The sequence below is a fragment of the Amblyraja radiata genome, chromosome 13, assembly GCF_010909765.2.
Source record: "Amblyraja radiata isolate CabotCenter1 chromosome 13, sAmbRad1.1.pri, whole genome shotgun sequence".
In the NCBI taxonomy this organism is placed as follows: Eukaryota; Metazoa; Chordata; class Chondrichthyes; order Rajiformes; family Rajidae; genus Amblyraja; species Amblyraja radiata.
The window spans coordinates 1,523,958-1,538,544 of record NC_045968.1 but is presented as its reverse complement, the minus strand read 5'-3'; the positions used below and the strand labels follow the sequence as shown (position 1 = coordinate 1,538,544).

At 44.1% G+C, this 14,587-nt stretch overlaps 1 protein-coding gene across 1 annotated transcript; it reads right to left on the bottom strand.

The window, feature by feature from the left end:
- Window positions 1-6,349: 6,349 nt before the first annotated feature.
- LOC116980114 (lysophosphatidic acid receptor 4-like) lies at window positions 6,350-7,315 on the bottom strand. Its single transcript, XM_033032224.1, has one exon. The coding sequence runs from the start codon at window positions 7,313-7,315 to the stop codon at window positions 6,350-6,352; it is 966 nt and encodes a 321-aa protein (XP_032888115.1).
- Between the last annotated feature and the right edge of the window lie 7,272 nt (window positions 7,316-14,587).

Genomic DNA, 14,587 nt, shown 5'->3' with positions numbered 1-14,587 from the left:
CCATTCCTCAGCCCACCTGGCCAATCGATCAGGTTCCTGCTGCAATTTTTCACAACCATCTTCACTATCTACACAACGACCCATTTTTGTGTCATCAGCAAACCTGCTCATCTTGCCATGCATGTTCTCATCCAAATCCTTGATTTAGTTAACAAACATTAACGGGCCCAGCACCAAACCCTGAGGCACACCATTAGTCACAGGCCTACAGTCCAAGAAGCAACCTTTCACCCTCTGCTTCCTTCCATGAAGCTAATGTACTATTCATTCAGCTATCTCTCCCTGGACCCAATGCGATCTAACCTTCCAGAGCAGCCTACAATGCCGAACGATGTCTAATGCTTTACTGAAGTCCATATATACAATATCTGCAGCTCTGTTCTCATCGAACTTTTTGGTCACATCTTCAAAAACTCAGATTTATGAGACATGACTTCCCACATACAAAACCATGCTGACTATCCCTTGTCCATCTAAATGCCTGTATATCCTATCCCTCAGAATACTCTCTAGTAACTTTCAGACTACAGATGTTAAGCTCACTGGCCTATAGTTCCCAGCATTTTCCCTGCAGCCCTTCTTGAATAGAGGCCCAACATTTGTCACCCTCCAGTCTACCCGAACCTCTCCCATGTTTAAAGTCAACTCAAATTTCAACTGGGGCCCCCGAAAATTCCTCTCTAGTTTCCCACAATGGCCTCGGAGATATCTGATCAGGCCATGGAGATTTGTCTACCTTCATACACGATAGTACCTTCATCATCTCGTTTACATTTAAATTTCTGCATTATTGAATATCAAGACAATTTGATTATGATAATGGCACATGGTAAATATATATATATATATATAGCACCTGACCTCAATGTTCTATAACGCATTTCTTAACGCATTTAAAATGTACGGTAGGGGATATATCAGTATCAAATTAGATGCTCAGCAAAGTGTGAACTGCTCATGCTTTGAAAAAATATAACTTGACTTTAATGTGGTTTTTTTGTTAATACATTTCCTGTTATCTATTAATGGCCCAGTATATCTTCCCACAAGTTTTAAGTCTTTAGATTTTAAGTTAATGTTTCCTTTTAATAATATGTTAAATGTTACTGACTGCCAATCTTTCTGTCACAACAAAGTATCTATTGTGAATGTCGAGTTAAATTTCCTTTGCTTCTGAATCCTTAAACATACCATATTTTAAATTACTAATTTCTTTTTTTTTGGTTCTCCTGTCTTTCTTTTCTCTCTTATCCAATCTTTCTTTCCTTCTGTTTATTTCCCATACAAAATGAATCTACTGAAATTGCTGCATGTGACCTGTTGACTGGGCAAAGTGCCTTGGGGCTGAAAGTTCCCGAGCCAAATCTAAAGGCCGTTACATCAAAGGTTCTTCATACATTGAAGGCACTTGGTCATTTGACCTTAACTTAAAGCACATGGTTGAGCAAATTATCTCATTAATAAATATTGATGAATTTAATTTCTTAAAGAGTGCATTTCCTGTCAATTAGTTTGGTTTGTTCACCTGACATGGGCAATGGATGTTTCAGAGTCAGTGATGAAAACTGAGTTATTGAAATCAACAGTTCCCTCTGTGTATAAATAGTGTGTGTGTGCATGCGCGCGCACACTAGTGTGTATATGTACACAAAATATAAGTGTGTGTGTAGTGTATATTTTCAGTGTATATATTGTGTGTTTAGTTTAGAGAGACAACGCTGAATCAGGCCCTTCGGCCCACCGAGTCCATGCTGGCAAACGATCACCCCATACACTAATTAACCCAATATAGCCAATTAACCCACAAACCTGCACGTCTTTGGAATGTGGGAGGAAACCAGAGCTCGCGGTGAAAACACATGCATTCACAGGGAGAACGTACAAACTCCGTACCGGCAGCACCCGTAGACAGGATTGAACTCGGGTCTCTAGTGCTGTAGGGCAGCAACCCTACCGTTCCGCTGCCCATGTGTGTGTGTGTATATTGTATATACATAGAGCATGAGCATATGCGTATATTGAGTGAGTGCACATATACACATGAACATACACACATATATATAATTGTGTATCTACGTACATAGGCAGTGGAACACTATCAATGTACTCAGATGATTTAATGCTATTTGAAGGCAATTAACATCCAAACATTCTGAATGATGTGAAGTAGTTTCACCAAACAATGTTTATTAAGTAAGTAAGTAAGTTTATTGGCCAAGTATTCACATACAAGGAATTCTATCAGTCTTAAACACAAGAAGAATCATTCCATAGAAGGAACTGCATTGGGATTATTTGTTATAGTTCTCTTTGTTAGTCTGAATATTTTATTTCAGATCTACAGAACAGGAACTGGCACTTGGTCCACCATGTCTGTGCTTTCAGCACATCTGCCTAAACATGATTTATATCCCTCATTTTGCTGCCAGTGATGTGTCTGTCTAAATGGCTCTTAATCATGTCACAACTGCCAACATCATTTGTCCTAGCAGCGAGTTCCAGGCTGTTTTAAATTAAAAACGTGCTATGAAAGTCTCCGTTAAATACCGCCATCTCATGTTAAAGCTATACCCTCTGGTATTTGACATTTCTACTCCATGAAAAGATACTGACTATCTACTTTGTCTATGCTTCTCATAATGTTTGTATCGTCAATGAGGTTTCCTCTCAGCTTCTGACACTTTATTTTATTTTCATGTGTCCCAGATAGGATAATGAAATTCTTGCTTGCTGCAGCACCACAGAATATTGTAGGCATAAATACAGAACAGATCAGTGTGTCCATATACCATATGTCTCTTTGAGGCAGCAACTGCGATAGATCCCCTCGATGGTGGGGAGGTCAGAGCCGATGATGGACTGGGCAGTGTTTACAACTTCTTGCAGCCTTTTCCGCTCCTGGACGCTCAAGTTGCCGTACCAAGCCACGATGCAACCGGTCAGCATGCTTTCTACTCTGCACCTCTAGAAGTTCGAGAGAGTCCTCCTTGACAAACCGACTCTCCGTAATCTTCTCAGGAAGTAGAGGCGCTGATGTGCTTTCTTTATAATTACATCAATGTTCTGGGACCAGGAGATATGCATGCCCAGGAATTTGAAGTTCTTAACCCTTTCCACCGTCGACCTGTTGATATAAACAGGACTGTTTATCCTACCCCATCCTACCCCTTCCAAAGTCCACAATCAGTTCCCTGGTTTTGCTGGTGTTGAGAGCCAGGATATTGTGCTGGCACCATTTGGTCAATCGGTCGATCTCACTTCTATACTCTGACTCGTCCCCATCAGTGAAACGTCACACAACAGTGGTGTAATCGGCGAACTTGATGATGGAGTTTGCACTCTGTCCGGCTAGGCAGTCATGAATATAGAGTGAGTACAGCTGAGCACGAAGCCTTGAGGTGCTCCCGTGCTGATTGTTATCGAGGATGACACATTTCCACCAATACGAACAGACTGTGGTCTGTGGATGAGGAAATCGAGGATCAAATTACAGAGGGATGCGCAGAGATCCAGATCTGAGAGCTTAGTAACCAGTTTGTAGAGGATGATGGTATTAAATGCCGAGCAGCTAAATGAAGAACAGCCTGACATATGAGTTTTTGTTGCCCAAGTGGTCCAGTGCGGAGTGGAGGGCCAGCGAGATCGCATCCACCGTTGATCTGTTGTGGCGGTAAGCGAACTGCAGCGGGTCCAGATTTTTGTCGAGGTAGGAGTTGATTTGCTCCATGATCAACCTCTCAAAGCACTTCATCACCACAGGCGTTAGTGCCACTGGTCGATAGTCATTGAGGCACGTCACCTTACTCTTCTTGGGCACCGGTATAATTGATGCCCTTTTAAAGCAGGTGGGAACCACAGAAGTGAGAGGTTGAAAATGTCCGTAAAAACTCCAGCCAGTTGGTCCGCACAGGTTTTTAGAACACGGCCGGGTATACCATCAGGACCAGGCGCTTTTCGAGGGTTCACCCCTCTGAAGGATTTCCTGACGTCGGCCTCTGTGACTGTGACCGAAATACCATCACAGCGAATGGGGGCTCGGGAAGGCACATCAGTATTCTCCCTATCAAGCGTGCGTTAAACGCATTGAGCTCGTCATGGATAGTTGTTTCGCTGACATTCGAGCTGCCTCCTGATTTCACCATGTAGGAGGTGATGACATTCAGGCCGCGCCACAGTTGCCGAACATCCATCTCATCCTCCAGCTTGGAGCAAAAGTCCCTTTTGGCCTTTTTGATGGCCTTACCAAGGTCGTATCTGGACTTCTTGTAGACCTCTGTATCTCCAGACCTGAACGTCCAGGATCTGGTCTTCAGAAGGGTGCGGACCTCATGGTTCATCCAAGACTTCTGGTGAGGAAACACTCGGAAGGTTTTTGATGGGATGCAGTCCTCCACCCATTTCTTTATGAAGTCTGCAGTGACTGTGGTATATTCATTAAGGTCCGTTGCCGAGTACCTGAACATTGCCCAGTCTACTGACTCCAAACAGTCCTGGAGTTGGTCCTCCGCCCCCCCCCCCCCCCCCCTCCGTGCAGGTTTGTAGGTTTATTGGCTTCAGTAAAGGAAAACAATAATTAGTCCTTAATGGTACGATCGAGCTAGTGTACAGGTGATTGCTGGTCGGTGGGGACTCGATGAGCCGAAGTTTCCACTCTATATCCCTAAAAACGAAAACTAACACAACCATTAAAAACAACAATATTCAGCCAAGCTGGAAGTGCTGGAGGAACTAAATGGGTTGGGCAGCGGTGGAGAAGGCACGCGGGTCGATGAGATTGTGGATGAACAGCCATGAAGGGGGAGGGGAAGAACAATGGAGGACCCGGCATGGCGGAACCGCTGGGGTGGATGGCGGGGGGGGGGGGGGAGACCAAGAGTAGTTGCCGGCGTGCTTTGTAACTTTGTCAGCGCCGTAGGTGGCTGCTATTTGTATACATTGTGTGTGCAAGCAAAGAATCTCACTGCCCCTAGTCACATGTGACAATAAAGTATTCCATTCCACAATAAACTAAAGTGAACAAAGACAGTGATGTGGGTGGAAAGGGACACGGGGAGGGGAGATGAATGTACAAATGGGAGGGAAACACAAGTGTGACTGAGCGTGGGAGATACAGGATAGAAAGAGGTGGTGGGGTGGATATTACTCAAAGTTGGAGTATTCAATGTTTATACTGTTGGGCTATAAACTGTTTTAATGAGCTGTTCTTCCAGTTTGTGTGTGGCCTCAGTCTGGCAATGTAGGAAGTCCAAGGCAGAAATTCAATATAGGAATGGGAAGGGGAGTTAAAATGGTTCACAACCGGGAAACCTAGCAGGTCTTAGCAGATTGCATGAACGTGTTTGGTTAAACAGTCAACTAGTCTACACTTGGTGTTGCCGATGTAAATAATGACCCGCCAGAGACCTGGGTTCGATCCTGACTACGGGTGCTGTCTGTACAAAGTTTGTACATCCTCCCTGTGACTGCGTGTGTGTTCCCCAGGTGTTCCGATTTCCTCCCACACTCCAAAGATGTACAGGTTTGTAGGTTAATTGGACATCGTAAAAAACAATAAATTGTCCTTAGTGTTAGTGTACGGGGCGATTGCTGGTTGGTATGGACTCAGTTGGCGAAGGGCCTGTTTCTGTGCTGTTTCTCTAAAGACTAAAGTTTAATGGCATCTATCTGACAAAATGGAAAGTTCCCTACATAAGCTAAGTTAATGGGTAGAATTATTAGAATGCAGTTGACGAGAAATAAATCCATTCGGCAAGTGGCAAGGTTCTGAAACTCGGAATGCGAATGTGGACAGAATCCTTCATCATATTTAAAAATTATTTGGACAATTAATTACTTGAAGCACCCCAATTTACAAGGCTACAAACCAAAAGCTGGAAGTGGGATAAACCAAATGAAAAATGTTGTTCACAATTAATACGTTCTCAATGCCCCCCCCTCCTCCGCTCTCTCTCTGTAGAAAATATTCATTCTAGCACCCTCAAAAAGCAGGTAAAATGTATCTGGTCAATTCGCAGCTCATCAATCTAGTTTCAAGGGGCAATCATGCAGCACTCTCTCATTAAAAGCCAACTCATTGAAGCTCATTTCAGTTCCAATCAGATCGAACTGCAGAACCATTTGCTTCACCACTGAACAAAGAAATTCAGGGTATTTGAAAAACAGTTAGACAAATCTAATAGCAAAAAAAGCTATCTTACTATTTGCAGCATTGAAATTAGCATGTTTCACTTGATCAAAACAGAAAAGGTAAGGATTTAATTCAACATAATTGCTATACAACAGTTACATGTTGCACAAATGCAAATCCATATTCAACTAATTCCAGCTCTTGTCCAAACCTGGAATTCACTCAGTTGCCAAGTGAGGAGTTTTCATTGGTAGTTTGACGTCCTCTTTTTGGTAACTCCATTGCATTGCAAGTTTCCTTTGTATTCATTGCAATGTTTGTGAATGCTTGACTGGTAAAATAGTAAACAATAGGATCCATGAAGCTGCCGATACTGGCCAGGCACATGGTCACAGCGTGCACTGGGAAACTCCCTTCCATCGAGAAGTATCCTGCTTGATGCAGTCCATAGAATGCCAAAGCAACATTGAAAGGTAAAAAGCACACAATGAAGACCCCAATATTCAGTAGAAACAAAGGTATGATATTGTATCTTTTAAAAGCTTGAGATTCCTTTCTGGTTCGAAACCAAAATCTGACAACAGCGAGGAAACTACTGATAATGATTACAAAAGGCACACCAAATCCAAGGGTTGTTATCACTAAGATGAGGTTTACAGCAGATTGCCAAGTTTCCTTTGAATATCCTTCGTAACATTTTGACTCGTTTTTTGAATAATTCTGATGATATGCAAAAGCGATAGGAAAACTCATCAACATGACAAGCATCCAAACAGTAGCACAGGCGACGATGGCTGCTCTACGACTTCTAAGAAACCTCGACTTCAATGGGTAAACTACAGCCAAATAACGATCAATACTGATCAATGCAATCAAGAAAGGGCTTGTATAGAAATTCAATGAAAACACAGTTTCCGACACAACGCAAACAACCTTTCCAAATATCCATCGAGAGGTTGCAAAGTAATATACCCTGAGCGGCAATGAGAGAATGAAGAGTAGATCTGAAATTGCCAGGTTAGTCAAATAAATGATTGGAGCCGTTCGTAGTTTCAACTTTTTGCAGAACACCCACAAAGAAAAGGTGTTCAGAGGTAATCCGACTGCCACCGTCAATCCGTACACAGAAACAAACAGGCTATTCTCAAAGAAGACTGTGCCATTTGAAACTATGGAACCATTTTCCATTATATTTCTTGCCGTTGATCGGCCGAAGAGCTGTTAGTAAGAGCCAAGCCAGAGCAGTGTAGCTAGGTTGAAGTGCAGAGAAGAAGTGTGCAACGTTATAACCACAACTTAAACCACTTGTCTGGTACTTTTTGTTTGGTTGGATAGATACTATGACACTGTAATGATGTACTGGTATTGACCAATATATGCTGTTCCTCTAGTTTGGGTGCAGTCTCAAACTGGAGGAGCAGCACCTCATATTCCACTTTAGCTTACAGCCCAGAGGTATGAACAATGAATTCTCCAATTTTAGATAATATCCCCTCTTTACCTCCCTTATTTCTCATGACCCTGCCCCCCACCCTGATGCACATCCATTCATTCCACTATCCTGCCCTTTCTATCCCCATCCCTTCAACCTATTTCCTTCCCTCTGGCTTTGTAAAGTTTACTTCTCTCCTTTTCAGACACCTTTTTTGTCTTCATTTGATTTCTAGCCTTTGTTCAATTAAACCACCCTCACCAGTATCCACCTATCACTTGCCAGAATTTGTACCGCCCCCACCACTTTTGGAGCTTCTTCCCCCCAGGTCAGTCTGAAGAAAGGTCCAGACCTGGAACATCACTTATCCATGCCCTCCAAAGATGCTGCCTGACCTGCTGAGTTACTCCAGCACTTTGTGTTTTACTCTTCTTCTGGCAGCTAGTGACATACATCCACCACCTGCAGTGTAGAAAGACTTGCCCCTCATATCCCCTTTAATTCTTTTCACTCTCACTTTTTGTATTAAACTCATTTATTCAAGTAAAAAGACTGACAATCTACTCTATAAATGCCCTTCCATATTTTATAAACCTCGATAAACTTGCCCCTGCACTCCTTTCACTCCTGCAGGCAGAACCCGTAGTCAGGATCGAACCTGAGGGTGGCACAATGGTGCAACAGTAGAGTTGCTGCCTTGCTGTGCTACAGGCGCGAGTATAATCCTGACTGCGGGTGCTGACTACACGGAATTTGCATTCTGACCGTGTAGTTTTTCTCCCGATGATCTATTTGCTCCCACATTCCAAAGACGTGCAGGTTTGTAGGTGAATTGGCTTCTCTATGTTTTCCATTGTGTAGGATAGAACTAGGGTATATGTGTATTGGTCGGCACATTCTCAGTGGGGCCTGTTTCCACGCTGTATCTCAGAACTAAACTAAACTAAACTAAACTAAACTAAACGTGAGTCTCTGGTACTGTGAGGCAGCGGCTATACCAGTTGTGCCGCCTTTTTGAGAGAGCGGTCAACATGAGGAAGTGACCAGTTCCACTTGAACCTGACGGTCAGCAGATGGACTTCACCTAGGACTGGGCGGGGACTCGAACCCTGGACCCTGCAGATTTAAAGCCTAATGCTCTACTACCTGAGCTACCCAGGATCCTTTTCTTACAGCAGGACATTTAAAATTACCAGCATACGTGCAGGTTCCTGAGTAATGAGCTCACTTTCTTTCCACGGGAGGGGGAGGGGGAGGGGCAGACTGTGATGGTCAACATGAGGAGACTAAAAAAAACATGGGGAGAAAGCAGGAGAACGAGGTTAGGAGAGATGGATCAACCATGATTGAATGGCAGAAGAGACTCAATGGGCCGAATGGCCTAATTCTGCTCCTATCACTCATGACCTTATGACCCTCCCTTCCATTCACTGTGAATGTCCTGGCCCAGTTTTACTTCCTAAAAATGTATAACTTCACATTTGTTCGAGTTAAATTCCACCTGCCGTTTCCCTGCCCAATTTCCCCAGTTGATTTAGATCCTGCTGGAACCTTAGACATCCTTCTCAACTACCCACTGTTTCACCAATGTTGGTGTCAACTGCAAACATACTAATCATGCCACCTACATCCTCATTCAAATCATTAATATACTTGACTGACAGCAAGAAGACAGAATAGTAATCTCTGCCGTTCACCATTGGTCTCATGGCATCCAATGTGTACATAGAAACATAGAAACATAGAAAGTAGGTGCGAGAGTAGACCACCAGGTCCGTCGAGCCCGCACCGCCATTCGCTCATGGCTGAACACTAAACAGACACACTTACCCACAAACAGTAGACACAAGACACAGAACACAAGACACTACCCTCCCCTTTATACCGCTATCACCCCTCTCCACCCCAAGAACCTCGTGATCTCCTGGGGGAGGCAAAAAAACGGATAAAAACCCAGGTCCAATTCGGGAAAAAAATCCGGGAAATTCCTCTCCGACCCCAATCCAGGCGATCGACACTTGTCCAGGAGTTCACTCAGGTCTTACTATACTAACCATACCTAGGTCCATATCCCTGCCCTCTCCCCGTAGCCCCTTATCCCCTTGGCAGCTAAAAAACCATCTATTTTAGTCTTAAATATATTTAAAGTTTCTGCTTCCACTGCTCCCTGGGGCAGTGAATTCCATAAATTAACCACCCTCTGGGTGAAGAAGTTCTTCCTCATCTCAGTTTTAAAAGAGCCCCCCCTTATTCTGCAACTATGTCCCCTAGTTCTAGTTTCCCCGATCATTGGGAACATCCTCGGTGCATCCACCCGATCAAGGCCCCTCACGATCTTATATGTTTCAATGAGATCGCCTCTCATTCTTCTAAACTCCAAAGAGTAGAGTTCCAGCCTACTTAACCTTTCCTCATATGTCAATCCCCTCATTGCAGGAATTAATCTTGTAAACCTTCGCTGCACTGCCTCCAGGGCTAGTACATCCTTTCTTAAGTATGGACCCCAGAACTGTACACAGTATTCCAAATGTGGTCTCACTAATACTGTGTACAGCTGCAGCAAGACCTCCGTGTTTTTATACTCAATCCCCCTAGCAATAAAGGCCAAAACTCCATTGGCCTTCCTGATTGCTTGCTGCACCTGCATACTAACTTTTAGTGATTCATGTACTACTACCCCTAGATCCCTTTGCGTTGCATTACAACGCAGCTCCTCCTCATTTAGAAAATAACTTGCCCTATCATTTTTTTTCCCAAAGTGAATGACTTCACATTTATTAGTATTAAATTTCATCTGCCAAGTTGTTGCCCACTCACCTAGCTTATCTATATCCTTTTGCAGACTCTTCCTATCCTCCTCATCCCCTACTTTTCCTCCCATTTTTGTATCGTCCGCAAATTTTGATATATTACACTTGGTTCCCTCCTCCAAATCATTTATATAAATTGTGAACAACTGGGGTCCCAGCACCGACCCTTGCGGAACCCCGCTAGTTACCGGTTGCCATCCCGAGTATGAACCATTTATCCCCACTCTCTGCTTCCTATTTGTTAGCCAATCCTCTACCCATGCTAATATATTACCCCCAATCCCATAATTTTTTATTTTTAGCAATAGTCTCTTATGTGGCACCTTGTCAAAAGCCTTTTGGAAGTCCAAGTATACCACATCCACCGGTTCCCCTTTATCCACCCGGGTTGTTACTTCCTCAAAGAATTCGAGCAGATTCGTTAAACAGGACTTCCCCTTCACAAAACCATGCTGGTTCTGTCCGATGAAGTCATGTTTATCCAAGTGCCCCGTTAGTGTTTCTTTAATAATTGTCTCTAACATTTTACCCACCACCGATGTTAGACTAACCGGTCTATAGTTACCCGCCTTCTGTTTACTTCCTTTTTTAAATATAGGTGTTACATTGGCCATTTTCCAATCCACTGGGACCGTTCCTGCCTCCAGGGAGTTTTGGAAAATTATCACCAATGCATCCACAATCCCCACCGCTATCTCCCTCAAGACCCTTGGATGTAATCCATCAGGCCCAGGGGATTTATCCTCCTTCAGTCTCATTAATTTCCCTAATACCACCTCCTTGGTGATCTTAATAGTATTTAGCTCCTCCATTCCTACCGCCCCCTGTTTATCCAGCGTTGGAATATTTTTTGTGTCTTCTATGGTGAAGACTGATACAAAATACTCGTTTAATGCCTTTGCCATTTCCATGTTCCCCACCAACAACTCTCCAGTCTCACCCTCCAATGGACCAACGTTCACCTTAGCCACCCTTTTTCTTTTTATATAGCTATAAAAACTCTTACTATTAGTTTTTATGTTGTTCGCTAAATTCCTTTCATAGTCTATTTTCCCCGTCTTAATTAATCTCTTAGTTATTTTTTGCTGACCTTTAAATGCTTCCCAATCCTCTACCCTCCCACTATCTCTGGCTACCTTATATGCCCTTGCCTTCAGCCGAATACTATCCTTTATAGTTTTACTGAGCCATGGCTGACTGTTCTTACCCTTACCCCTTTTTTTCTTCATAGGAATAAATTTTTCTTGAAGGTTATACAGTATACCCTTAAACGTACACCACTGCTCATGTACCGTCTTATTCTTGAGTCTGCTATCCCAGTCAACTTTGATCAGCTCAGTCCTCATACCTTCATAATCCCCCTTATTTAGACTAAGCACCCTAGCCTGAGTTTCAACCTGCTCCCCTTCTATTTGAATATGGAATTCGACCATATTGTGGTCACTTGTTCCCAACGAGTCCCTAACTATGACATTTTTAATTAATCCTGCTTCATTACACAGGACCAGATCCAAGATTGCCTCCCCCCTTGTCGGTTCGGTGACATACTGTTCTAGGAACCCGTCTCTAATACATTCTATAAACTCTTCCTCTAGTCTACCCTGCCCAGTTTGGTTTGCCCAATTAATATGAAAATTGAAGTCCCCCATGATTACAGCAGTTCCCTTTTTACATGCGTCAACTATTTGCAGATTTATGTTCTGACTAATAGCGTCACAGCTATTTGGAGGTCTATAAATTACACCCACTAGTGTTTTTTTCCCCTTATTATTCTCTATCTGTACCCAAGCTGTTTCACTATCCTGATCCTTCAACGCAATATCCTTCCTCTCTATTGCCGTTATTCCCTCCCTTATTAAAAGGGCCACCCCTCCTCCCTTTCTTTCCTGTCTATCTTTCCTAATTGTCGAGTACCCCTCTATATTTAACTCCCAGTCCTGATCTCCTTGCAGCCATGTCTCCGTAATGGCCACGATATCATAACTATATATATTTAATTGCACCGTTAATTCATTTATCTTATTACGAATACTCCGTGCATTTAGATAAAGCACTTTCAGATGATTTTTACTACCCTTCCTTTCCGTTTTTGCCCCTTTTACATCTAGAGCTTTATCTTCACACATTCTGTCTCCTGTCACATTTTGACTTTCCGCTTCCCCACTGATACCCTGCTCTATTTCCTCTACCCCTGCCGTTATTACCCCCCTTGATACCTCCCCCCCGCTACTTAGTTTAAAGACCTCTCTACTGCCCTAGTTATATGATTTGCCAGGACCCCAGTCCCAGCACCGTTCAGGTGAAGTCCGTCCTTACAGAACAGATCCCCCCTGTCCCAGTACTGGTGCCAGTGGCCCAAGAAACCAAACCCATTATTCCCACACCAGTCTTTGAGCCACGCATTTAGCTTTTTAATTTTACGTACCCTCGCCGATTTGGCCCGTGGCTCAGGTAGCAATCCGGAGATCAGTACCCTCGAGGTTCTGCTTTTTAATTTATTCCCTAACTGCTCAAACTCCTTCAGCAGATCCTCCTTCCTCGTCCTTCCTATGTCATTGGTCCCCACATGGACCACGACCACTGGATCCTCCCCCTCCCTCTGCAAATTTCTCTCCAGCATCGCAGAGATATCCTTAACCCTAGCACCGGGTAGGCAACACAGCCTTCGGGACATGTTCTGCTGGCCGCAGAGAACCTTATCTACCCCCCGAATAATACTATCCCCTATCACTACGGCATTTCTGCTAACTCCCCCCTCTTGAATGGCCTCCTGATCCACGGTGCTGCAGCCAGGTTGCTCAACCCTCCCACAGCCCCTGATCCCGTCCTTACATTGAGTAAGAGCCTCGGTCATGCTCGTCAGGGACAAGGGCTGTGGCTCCTGCCGCATCTCCTCCTGGTTCCCCCTACCTGCCTCGCTTATGGCCACACCTTCCTTTCCTTGCTCACTGCCTACTGAATTAGTTAAACTGGTCGGTGTGACCATCCCCTGGCACAAAACATCCAGGTAATACTCCCCCTCCCTGATGTACCGCAGCGTATGAAGTTGGGTCTCCAGCTCATCAATGCGGAGCTGGAGTTCCTCTAGCCTCAAACACTTACTGCAGCTGTAGGGATCTTCTACATCAATGGTGTCGACAAATTCCCACATCTCGCAGTATTGGCACATCTCCTGACCGCCCATCTTATATAGGTAATTAACTGGTCCTGTTTAAGAATCCCCTACTGTATTGATACACCCCTTATTTATATAATCCTACCTCCTATAAATGGGAAAGTACTCACCCCAGCCGTAAATTACCTACTGGTTTGGCTGTCTAGTGGTAATTCCGTCCGCTCTTCCTGTCTGGTCCACTGCTCCCTTGCAGTGCGTGGCAAACCTCTTTGCCTCTGTTAGTCTCTGTTAGTCTCTCGAGCCGCGGCTCCGTCCGTCCTCCCTCGGCGACAGCACCTGTGGCACCGCGGTCGTGACGTCCCTTCCGTTCCTGCCCTCTACGACCATCCTGATTCCCAGCACCAAGAAAATGCTGGAGCCAGTTTGCTAAGTCACCCTCGATCCCCCATCTTCCACCTTTCAGGGTCAGACTACTCATAGAATTGTAGAGTGATACAGTGTGGAAACAGGCCCTTCCACCCAACTTGCACACACTGGCCAACATGTCCCAGCTACACTAGTCCCATCTTCCCGCGTTTGGTCCATATCCCTCCAAACCTCTCCTATACATGTTCCTGCCATCTGTTTCTTAAATGATGGGACATTTCCTCAACTACCTCCTCTGGCAGCTTGTTCCACACCACCATCACCCTTTGTGCAACCACTTTCTGTTATTTGCACTACCAGTTTATTTATTCATGTGTGTATATATTTATATCATGGTATATGGACACATTTATCTGTTTTGTAGTAAATGCCTACTATTTTCTGTGTGCTTAAGCAAAGCAAGAATTTCATTGTCCTATACAGGGACACATGACAATAAACTCACTTGAACTTGAACTTGTGTGAAAAAGTTACCCCTCAAATTCCTATTAAATCTTTTCCCCTTCACCTTAAACCCATGTCCTCTGGTCCTCGATTCACCTACTCTGGGCAAGAGACTCTGTGCATTTACCCGATCTATTGCTCTCATGATTTTATACACCTCTATAGGATCACCCCTCATCCTCGAGAGGTTGTCAGAGGCCTTGCTAAATCCATGTAGATAATCCATCGCTCTG

Bases quoted from the DNA above. Each gene is read 5' to 3' on its own strand.
- LOC116980114 (XM_033032224.1), bottom strand. From the start codon at position 7,315: ATGGAAAATGGTTCCATAGTTTCAAATGGCACAGTCTTCTTTGAGAAT.